The sequence below is a fragment of the Suncus etruscus genome, chromosome 3, assembly GCF_024139225.1.
Source record: "Suncus etruscus isolate mSunEtr1 chromosome 3, mSunEtr1.pri.cur, whole genome shotgun sequence".
NCBI lineage: Eukaryota > Metazoa > Chordata > Mammalia > Eulipotyphla > Soricidae > Suncus > Suncus etruscus.
In genome coordinates, this window is record NC_064850.1 from 13,641,127 (window position 1) to 13,652,651 (window position 11,525).

Below are 11,525 nucleotides of genomic sequence, written 5' to 3' on the forward strand. Positions count from 1 at the left end.
TTAAAAAACATGTGTCAGATCACAGAGTTGGAAAGGGTTGGAGTTGGGATCCAAACTCAGGTCCTTGCAACTCCTAAGCTCACAGTCCTTTTTTTTAAAAAAATAAAAATAAAAATAAAAAGTATTGAGGGCTACACCTGGATATGCTGAGGGATAACTCCTAGTTCTGTGCTCAGGAATCACTCCTGGTGGTTCTCAGTGAACTATATATGATGCAAGGGATGAAACCAGGGGCCGGAGAGATAGCATGGAGGTAAGGCATTTGCCTTTCATGCAGAAGGTCGGTGGTTCGAATCCCGGCATCCCATATGGTCCCCTGAGCCTGCCAGGAGCCATTTCTGAGCGTAGAGCCAGAAATAACCCCTGAGCGCTGCCGGGTGTGACTCAAAAACAAAACAAACAAACAAACAAACAAACAAAAAAGTGCATATATGGCAAGTACCTACTCACTGTGCTATCTCTCTGGTCCCTAAACTCACAGTCTTAACCCAGATTGTAGTGAAATGTTGTAGAAGAGTCTTTCACTTTTCAAGTTGAGGCTGGGGATCTGAGCCGTGCCTGTACTCAGGGGCTGTTCCTGGCTTTATATTCAGGGGTCCCTCCTAAGGTGCTGGGGATCAAACCAGAGTCACCTAACTGCATGCAAGGCAGGGTCCGTACTCCTGTGCTATCACTCCAGCCCCTCTTCTTTGAAAGATTTGGTCTTTCTAGCTGTGTTCAGCCTGGCATTCTAGCCCTGAAGCTTTCAGTGTTTGGTGCCAGAGATGGAGCTCAGGGACTCCTACATCCCTGGTATATATGCTCAGCCCTTTGCAGTCTCTCCTGGTCCTAAGTATTTTATAATCACTGGCCAACATGGGAAACTGAGGTCAGAATACGTCTCCAGCTGACATGCCTACCTCAGACTGTCTGTTCTCTATTTTCCCATTCTCCACCCTGTCTCCATGCATCCCAAGACACAGGCAGGTCACCTGCTGTGAATGACATGAGGCCCTGCACTGGTCCAGTCACACAGCGCACCCTCTGGGCAGAGCTGACCTGTGCAGGCATCACTCCAGCTTCCCTCTGCCTTTTTGGCGTCTGAGCCTGAGGAGCAGTGCCAGAAGGGCGAAGAGGGTGCCTGGCTCTCTTGATTGGGCCTCAGGGTTTCCTTTCACCCCTCTCTGTTCTTTTGGGTCATTTCTTTCTTTAGGGATCACTGGAGCTTTACAATTCCATTCTGAACACATAGCCAGGACCCCCCCCCTCTCTCTCTCTTTCTCTCTCTCTCTCTCTTTCTCTCTCACTCACTCTCTCTTTCTCTCCATCCCTCTCCCCTGCCCTCTCTGTGAGTATAAGAGAGAGAGCAAGAAAGAGAGAAACAGATTAGGATGCCATATACTCCTTGCTGAGTCTTCTGGAAGCCCTTTCTTTTGAGGGATGTGGTTGGTCCTGCTGCTCCTGGCCTGCTGAAATAGGTAGGATCCAACCTTGGCCATTTCCTTCTGCTCCTATAAGTCCTGCCAGGATCTCAGCAGCACCCTGGGTGGCTGCCCCCATCTTCTCCCAAGAGGACATAACAAAGTAGTTGTCCTCCTGCCCAAGACTTCAAGAATCTTTTTTTTGTTTTGTTTTGTTTTGTTTTTTGTTTTTGGGTCACACCCAGCAGCACTCAGGGGTTACTCCTGGTTCTATGCTCAGAAATCGCTCCTGGCAGGCACAGGGGATCATATGGGATGCGGGGATTTGAACCACCGTCCTTCTGCATGCAAGGCAAACTCACTATCTTCATGCTATCTCTCCAGCCCCTGACTTCAAGGATCTTAAACCTCCCTCTTGGGCCTCGGGTGTTGTGAATCCCATAGATTCATGGCACAAAGGCTGGGGTGATGAAGTTAGTGGGTCAGCTGGGTCATTCCTCAGTCTCAGTCACCTAACTTATAAAATGAAGATCACCTGGTTGGGGGGTGCCAGAGTTGGTAGCACTGTGGGTAGGACATTTGTCTCGCACGCATTTGACCCATGTTCAGTCCCTGGCAACCCATATGGTTCTCCAAGTCCCACCAAGAGTGATCACTGAGCAGAGAGCCAGGAATAAGTCTTGAGCACCACAGGTTGTGGCATCTTCTCAAAAAGAGGGGTGGTTTTGGGACAGGACAATTGTATAGGGGGTAGGGGAATTGCCTTGTATGTGATCAGTCGGGGTTTGACTGCAGGTAACATATATGGTGCCACTAGGAGTGATTCCTGAGCACTGAGCTGGGATAACCCCTATGGTCTGAGGAGAGTGGCCAAAGCAGGTCTCCCAATAAAAACTGCTTGTGGGGGTCTCACTGGTGCTAGGAGACTGTACAGATCTTGCTGGCTGCCAGATGGCAGAGGATGAGCTCCTGCCCTAAGCTGGAGCCAGAGGGCCTGGTTCTACGCCCCACCTCACACAGCTCTGCAGTGATGCCACTTCCAGCCCTTCACCCTGTTGTCACATCGCAAATTGGTTCCTCCTCTGCCCACCCACACCCTTATTCAGGTTACTACAGCAGAACCTGCCTGGTCTGTCCCCACAGAGCCTGCAGGCTCCAATCACCTGGCTGCCAGAGCTCCCCACTTCTTTTGTTTTTGTTTTTGGGCCACACCCAGCGATGCTCAGGGGTTACTCCTGGCTATCTGCTCAGAAATAGCTCCTGGCAGGCACGGGGGACCATATGGGACACCGGGATTCGAACCAACCACCTTTGGTCCTGGATCGGCTGCTTGCAAGGCAAACGCCGCTGTGCTATCTCTCCGGGCCCGCTTCCCACTTCTTATGGAGAATTAGGCAGATAGAGAATAAGGAGAGATGGGTGCCCAGAGATAGACAGGAGAGAAATCCCCAAAAAGACTGAGCTCATTCTTTGTTCTTCTTTGAATCTTGATCTCTGAGTCTCAGTCCCTAAATTCTAGACCACTCTCCCTCCTCCATCCAGGTGTTTCCAGCGTGTTCTCAGGAATAGCTCTCCATCTTACTGTTAGCTCCGGGAAGGGAAAGCAGCAGCAGGAGGTTCATGCAGGCACTGATCCAGCACCTACTTATGACGCTGAGGGGGTTCTTAGGGTCCTCATCATCACCAGCTGCCCTGTCCTTCTGAAGAGGGAGGAGGAGTGACCTCTGCAGGGAGCAGAAAACCTGCTACATGGTGATTGCTCACCTCAGAAGCATAGCACTACAGGAAGGACCCTTTGTTTTTTTTAAGGGGGTGGTGAAAGGAAATGGGTGATACGGACGATACTTAGGGACTTCTCTGGCCTGTGCTCAAAGAGTGGAGATGAAGGGACCACATGCAGTTCTGGGGATCAAACCAAGGTATACTGCAAGCAAGACAAGTACCTTAACCCTGTACCATTTTTTTCAGCCCTATGCAAAGGATTCTTGTTTGGGACACAGAAAGATTTGCTTAGGTCAGAATCCACAAATTCAGGTGGTTTCTGAGCCAGTGAGAAATCTCTGGAAGAGAAAGGAAAAATACTATTAAAAACAGGAAATGGGAAAGGAGCCTCACCTTCCGTGGGCTCCACCAGTGATGCCACTGGATTAACAGGCCAGTCTCAGAGAAGACTGCAACGGCTGAATTCCCAGGACAACTCTATCACCTTTTTTTTCCTTTCTTGCTCTTTTCATGGGGGATGCTCCTAAGCAGTGCTCAGAGGGAAATAGAGTTTCCATCAGCAATTGTTGATCAATGGAGCCAACAGATCCATAGCCCATGCCAGGGACCAGCAGGGCAACCCTAGTGCTATTCAGGGACCTCCTGAACAATTTCCAGCCATGATCAGGGCGCCCAAGAGATTGAACCAAAATCTGTACATACCTGCACCCTTAGCACCTATGCTATCTCCTTGACCCTTGGTCACATTTAATTTTATTCATTTCTCTGCCACTTTTTTTGTTTGTTTGTTTTTGGGTCACACCTCGCAGCACTCAGGGGTTACTCCTGGCAAGCTCGGGGAACCATATGGGATGCCGGGATTCAAACCACCGTCCTTCTGCATGCAAGGCAAATGCCTTACCTTCATGCTATTTCTCTAGCTCCTTTTCTGTCACTTTTTAAACAAATGCTGGGCAGGGAACTGAGGCACCTCCAAATTAGAATCATCCCATGGGCCTCTGGGCTAGACAGCATCTTCCTGCCAACCTCTAGAAACAACAAGTACCACTAGTACTTGGTATACTTAGTACCTCTTGGCTTGAGAATCTCTTGTGGATGGGGTGGATGAGTGATATGTTAGGCATGTGCAGGGCCATTTCTTGCAGTGCAATGAAAGCACACCCATTCTTTTTATTTTGTTTTGTTTTGTTTTGTTTTTTTGGGGGTGACTCTCAGGGGTTATTCCTGGCTATGCGCTCAGAAATTACTCCTGGCTTGGGTGGCCATCTGGGACCCCAGGTGATTGAACTGTGGTCTGTCCTGGGTCAGCCACATGCAAGGCGAATGCCCTACCACTGCACCACTGCTTCAGCCTCCCCACTTTTATTTATTTATTTTTTTGAAGAGGAATACACAAGCAGTGTTTGGTGGCAGAGACTGCTCCTGTGCCATGTTAAGGGACCAATCCTGGCAGTGCCAGGGATCTAGCAAAGCATTGTCAGTCTTCTGAGCCAGCCAGCCCCATGTGCCCTAACCTGTCTTCCTCCTGCCCTTGCCCCATTTTACCCTCTTCCCACAGAAATGGCGACGGAAAGGCTCCTTCATCCAGCACGCCATCAGCGGCCTCTGCCTGGAGGTGAAGCCGGAGCAGCTCGTGATCAGCAAGTGCCAGGCGGACGCCCCTGCCCAGCAGTGGCAGCTGTTGCCACACACCTGACGGTAGCCCCGGAGACCTCCTGTACCTTTTGCATGAGACTTGGGGACCGGAAGGGGTTAGGGAGGGGGAGTGTAAAACGGGCCCTTTCCATCTCCTCACATTTCTGCCGGAATCATCAACCAACACCCCGCCATGGAGTGATTGTCCAAAGTCTGCCTGGCCCTGGGCTGGAAGGTCAGATGCTCGACCACAGTGAGGCAGACACTGCGCCTTCGTCACCTGCTGGTTCCCCCAACCCCCAGGGAAACTGAGGCAGGAGGGTAGGGGCAGCTTGCAGGGCAGGTAGGGGAGAGAATGAGGTGCCCCTGGCAGGTGCTGTATGGAGTACAGGAAGGATGGAATTGGGCACTAAGGATAGGTCATTGGCAGCAGGACATAAAGGGAAGAACAGCTAACCTCCCAAAGAAGAGGTCTCTTTCTGGGACCTTCTTTTGTGTCACACAGACCCAGCTCTGCATGCCCTGCCCTGTCTCTGGTCCCCCATGTTGTGAGCCCAAGGCTGCCTCAGGACACGGTTTATTAAGCACCTCTGTTTGGCCATGTGTCCGGCCAAGACCTTCTCCCTTGGACCTTAGTGACCAGCTGGTGACAGACCCCTGCCTCGGCCCACTGTCAGGAGGCGGCCACAGCCCCACTGAGAGGCCCTATCCTCGTCCACAGTTTCCATTCGTGCTACCCAACACCTCTGTGGAAACTGCACCGTAGGGTCAGGAGGCCCCTTTGAACCTCCCCATGTCATGGAGGGTTTCATCCTCCTATCCAAGTTTCACCCCTAGACCCCACGGCAGGAGGAGGCACTTGAGTTCTGTATGACTGGGGGCTGGTGAGTGGCCCCTGTCACATCCATAGCTCTGTCACCTCTCTGGCCTCTGCCCCAACCCCGTAGCCTTATCATGGAACTGCTTCTGTGACGCAAACCCTACCCCTACTCCCTGTCAGGTCATGTGGTACCAGAATCCTGGGGATTCCCCTTCCCAAAGCAAACCAGTCAGCAGTGGCCATACCTGCCCAAGGAGACCTCAGGGCTCATGGAGCAGGGCTGCTGAACCCCAAGGGAGTGTACAGATTTTAGAAGGCCTCCAGTGGTACCCCCTTTCCCTGATCCCATCCCCATATTGCATGTGTGTGCATAGATGCATTTTCCTTGGAGAGAGGAGTTCACGGATTTCCCCAGTTTCTCACAGAGGTTCCCTGACACCCTAGAATAGACTCTAGAGGGTCTGAACCTCAACTTTGAGTGAAGCTGCCAGGACCCCTCCTTCCCCGCTGTGCCTAAACCATCATCTCTGCAACCTACATGCAGTCTTTGGGGGCCAGGAATCAAATGTTTGTGGCCCACTGACCCTACCTGGAGATTTCTGCCCCTCTGGGTCTCCCTGGTCCCAGTGCTCACCACCCCCAACCTGGGGTTCCTCATGTAACCCCCTTGACCTTATCCCCACCTCTGTGTGATCTCTCAGCCATGGCCACCTCCAGTGTGTGTGTCCAGCAGGCAGGTGGTGTCACTTTCTGGGGGATACGATGGAATTTACTTGTTGAATGTAAGAGGACAGGAACCGCACCCCCCCTTCCTGGCAGGCAGCCTATGCTCAGCCTTTATGCTGTGGCTCTCAGCCCTGTTCTGGTTTTGCTTTTCTTCTTCTTGACCAAAGCATGTGCTACTCGCTGTCCCTGAGGACCTGTCTATGAAAATTCACCCGGAATAAAACCACTTCTCTGTGTGCCTGTGTGTGGCCCTTCTTGCCCACCCTAAGCACCCACCAGTCTCATCCCCTGCCCAGTCACAGGGAGTTGGGTCCTCTTTTCTGTCAACATGATACTGAAATTCCCACTTCCATTGGAATACTTCTCTGCACCGGAAGACTTGCTTCTTGGCCTCCATGTCTGTGTCCACCAAGGACCCTGCTGTGAAGGCAACAGAGAACATGTGGGTGAAGAGTCTTGCTGTGGAGAAACTGCAGACAAATTCCATAAAGGGCCTTCCTGCCTTAAGGTGGCAGAGGTTCAGCCTGGGTTCCCATAGAAACCCCAGCATGCTGGGCATGGTGAAGCTGTGCCAAATGGGAGACCTGGAGGTCACCAAACCTCTGCCCAGGGCCTGACCCCCACTTTTGTACCCTACCTGTCTTCAAGGCTGCACCTGGGATTCCCTAGAACTTCCCACCACCTGATCTGGTCTAAGCCTAGACCTAGAACCTGCCTGGAATCCAGCTTGATCTAGACCCAAGGGGCAGTTTATTTGGAAGGCCCTGGGTGTATCTCAGTCTTAGGAAGGCCTAATGCTCTCTGATCTCCCCCAACCGCCCTCTCTGGGGTCCATTTTCTCTCTCTCTCCCTCTTGTCCTTGGGAGTTGGTAGGTGGGGGGTGGGAGTGGTGAGTGGTCTTTTGCCAGCCCCTGAGGGTATCAACAAAGCCTAAGTTCAGGAGAGGACTGGAGAGTAACAAGGTGGGGGCCTTCCACTGGTTCTGCAGACCAGGCAGCATCTTTCACAAAGGGTCTTTCCCCTGGGATCCTCAAATGCAAGGAGTCTCCCCTTTTCCATCTGAGAAAAATGGCCTGACAACTTCAACTTCCATCTTTCAAGAACTTGAGCACTTCCAAGTCTGCCAAGTGTGACTGTACATGTGTTGAGGATTCACATATGGCTATGGGTTCCAAAGCAAACAGGTCAGTGGAGGGATTGGTTATGAGTCTGGAGTACCCCAGGAAAGCCTGGGTCTCCCAGATGAAGAAGGATTCATTTCTTCTTCTCTAGGCTTTTGCCAATCTAGACAGGTTTCTGCCATAGAAAGGCTAAATCTGGGGCCGGAGAGGTGGCGCTAGAGATAAGGTGTCTGCCTTGCAAGCGCTAGCCAAGGAAGGACTTCGGTTCGATCCCCCAGCGTCCCATATGGTCTCCCCAAGCCAGGGGTGATTTCTGAGCGCTTAGCCAGGAGTAACCCCTGAGCGTCAAACGGGTGTGGCCCAAAAAACCAAAAAAAAAAGAAAGGCTAAATGTGGGTGATCTTCACCCTTGAAGCTGCTCATTATTCTTGCTCATTATTTTTCCTTTCACTTCCCTTAAAAGCCCAGGATCCTCCCAACTCCAGTCCTTTCTACTCACCATCCCTAACAACCATAGGTCCCCAGAACATGATATGGCTCCTATGTATCTCTCCTCATTGCCCCTGCCTTTCCCACCATGTGGATATTATGTCAACTTTATGGATGAGTGAATGGGGTTCAGCCAGGAAAAGAGTTTTGCCCAAGGACAAATCAAGTGTAAACTCAGGCCATTCTCTGCGTGTGGGCCCACTGCCCTGTGGCACCACACCCACGTACTTCAAAAGAAAATTCTGGTGCTGTGTGTCTTGTCCCTGCAGAGCTCAGGGACAGAGCTCTGGGCAGGGTGGAAATGGGGGCTGGGATGTTGCACAGACTGGGCCAAGGTCTGCTGCTGAGCCAGATGCCACGTGCCATGCTTGCTTTGTGTGATTTATGAGTTTCTTGCCCAACACCAGCCACATGTGGCTGACTTCATTATAGGAGAGCTGTTTTCATGCCAGAAGATTCATCAATCATGGAATTCACGCAGCACCACCCAGCCCACAGGCTGGGCATCCTTTCACCATCAATTTCCTGGGGAAACCTTTCTACGGCTCGGCCCTTTCTAGCTGCCCAATACTATCCTTCCAAGACACCGATTCACACTTTTTAAGTTCTTCAATCCTTCCAACAGCTCCCTCCAGTATTAATTTTAAGATTCCCTACTTACACAATTGAAATTGAAGTTCAAAGAGGTTAACACACTTATCCAAGATTACCCAGCTTTCGGGGCTGGAGAGATAGCATGGAGGTAAGGTGTTTGCCTTTCATGCAGAAGGTTGGTGGTTCGAATCCCGGCATCCCCTATGGTCCCCTGAGCCTGCCAGGAGCCATTTCTGAGCATAGAGCCAGGAGTAACCCCTGAGAGCTGCCGGGTATGACCCAAAAATCAAAAGAAGAAAAAAAAAGATCTCAGATTTTCCCACTTACAAAATTGAAATTGAAGCTCAAAGATTACACAGCTTTCAGGAAGTAGGGCCAGGAATTATAACCACGAAGGGTCCATGGCCCCAGGGTCTGTCCTCTTTATTGTTGTTTATTACTCCTTAAATATATCTTCATATCCTCATTCCAGCCCTGAAGCTTTTTTTCTGTTTTTGGGCTACACCTTGAAGTGCTCAGGATCACTGGTATATTGTAGCTGAGTTCCTCCCAGTATGGCACTTGGGGGATGATGGGCCATCAGGGATTGAACCAGCACTCCTGCATGCCAAGGTGACCCTCTAGGCAAACTCTCTGGCCTAGTTTTTTTGGATTATTTCCCCATCTTGAACTTAATTTGAACCCTATGCAGAGCTCCCAGTCTTACTCCAGAACACAAGACTTGGTGCCAGCTTGTGCACCCACAATTAAAGATCTAGGGATGAAGACACAGGCTGAGGCTGCTATACCCAGTCACAGAGCAGAAAATTGGGTCTCAGGGACCTTGGAGGTCTGAGTAGAGGACACAGAGAGGCTGATGACTCTATTTGGTATCAGGTGTCTTCGCTGGTGCTAGCAGCGTGAGGACACCCCCACCTCCGGCACCTTTGCTTTCTCCCTGCATTCTGACCAGGGTTTTTGCTTTCCAAATGTTCCAGGAAGCTGATATTAAGTTTCTCTATTCTGTACAGATTTGATACAAGCACTATTTTGTGCTTGTTGAAGCAGAATCTTTGTTTTGTTTTGTTTTGTTTGGGGGCCACACCTGGTGGTGCTCAGGGCTTACTTCTGGCTCTGCACTCAGGAATCGTGACTTGTGGGCTCAGGGGATTATATGGGGCGCTGGGTATCAAACTGGGGTCAGCCACAAGCAAGGCAAATGGTTTATTACCCTGGTCCTGCAGAATCTTTTTGGTTTGAGATGCAGACAAGGTGGGGGGGGGGGGGTTTCTGCTCCTCAGCGGCCAAACACCATGAGAAAATGACTGTGATCAGGTTTTGCAAACTAGAGTCTAGGTGCAGAGGCCCCGGGAACTAACAGGATATTTCTCTACTCCTTTGGCTGCTGAGAGTATTCATCCCTGAATGAATACAGGGATATGAATTTTCCTGTTATAAATGACCTTTTCCATCCTTAAAGGCAAAGCCTTGCGGTTCAGACAAAGAGACACTGACAAGGAAAGTGGGGTGTGGATGTGGTGGTCTATTCTCTGCTCAAAAACTAGCTATTGCTGTTCTAGATAAAAACAAACAAACAAACAAACAAAAAAACAAAAAAGACCTTTCTTGGGGGCACTTGCTTTTATTCATTTTGTTGTACTGGTGGTGCCAGGGATAAAACTCAGGGCCTCCTCACACCTGCAAGGCACATTAATGATCCCTTTGAGCCATGACCTTTGATTTATTCTTGGAGGTACACAACATGTAAACTTAGCTGGGGATATAGTACTGCTGGAGGCTTCGGGGGAAGGTCTGGATGGGAGCTGGGTGAAGGGGTTGTTTCGTTTTGTTTTTGTTTTTGTTTTTGGTCCACACCCAGTGATGCTTAGGGGTTACTCCTGGCTATGCACTCAGAAATTGTTCCTGGCTTGGGGGACTATATGGGAAGCCGAGGATAGAACCAAGGTCCATCCTGGGTCAACTGCATGCAAGACAAATGGCGTACCACTGCACTATTGCTCTGATCCCAGGTGAAGGGATTCTGAGGTAGGGAAGGTGGTATCTGGGCTCTGAGGAGCAGAACTCCCCTCTCGTCTGCATCTCTGGCAGGAGGCTGGTTTGGTCCCTGACTCCACATGGTCCTCCAAGCCCCACCCGAGCATTATTGAGTCAGGGGTAGTCTCTAACCATAACCAATGTGGCCCAAAAAATAAAAAGAGAAAAAAGCAGAGAACTTGTCCATGGCAAGTTCTAAGATAATCCTAAGATAATTAATAATATAAATATATTATTATATATAATATATATATAAATATAAATAAATAATAAATCCTAAGATAATTGCCTGGCCAGGGTGAAGGTGAGGACTGGAAGTGAACGATCCTGCTCTAGAAACATTTCCACAAGCCAGCTCGAAATTGCACACATGGAAAATTACCAAAAAGAATAGACTTTGGGGAGCAGCCTGTGCTCCCTAATTAGTTCCTTCCCACCCAATCAGCCTATCCCCACTAGGACAGAAACAACTATCTCAGGGATCCAGCCTACACATTCCCAGCCATCAGACCACCCTCAAAAATGTGAACTCTGGGACGCTGAGATATGAGAGAGAGAGAGAAAAAGAGTGGGGGGAGAGAGGGAGAGAGAGAGAGAAAGTAAGAGAGAGAGAGAGAGAGAGAGAGAGAGAGAGAGAGAGAGAGAGAAAGAGAGAGAGAGAGAGAGAGAAGAGCAGGTATTAAAGTGCTTGCCATGTAACCCGATGACCCTGGTTCAAATCCCTGGCCCCACATGTGTATGTTCTTCGAGCTCTTCCAGGGTTCACTCTTGAGCACAGAGCCAGGAATAGTGTCTGAGCACTGTCAGATGTGGCTCAAAAAACAAAAAACAAAAAAGAAGTGAGACTATCTTTCCTTAAAAATGTACATTCCCGGGCCCGGAGAGATAGCACAGCGGCGTTTGCCTTGCAAGCAGCCAATCCAGGACCAAAGGTGGTTGGTTTGAATCCCGGTGTCCCATAGGGTCCCCCGAGCCTGCCAGGAG

The 11,525-nt window shown here is 50.1% G+C and overlaps 1 protein-coding gene across 1 annotated transcript in view; it reads left to right on the forward strand.

Annotated features, from left to right (window-relative positions):
* GALNT16 (polypeptide N-acetylgalactosaminyltransferase 16) overlaps positions 1 to 6,539 on the forward strand; it is a 110,245-nt gene extending 103,706 nt beyond the window's left edge. The window contains exon 15 of the mRNA XM_049770384.1: positions 4,681 to 6,539. Within this exon, the coding sequence (XP_049626341.1) occupies positions 4,681 to 4,818 (138 nt within the window). The 3' untranslated portion in view covers positions 4,819 to 6,539. The remainder of the gene's footprint in view (positions 1 to 4,680) is intronic.
* Positions 6,540 to 11,525: the final 4,986 nt, after the last annotated feature.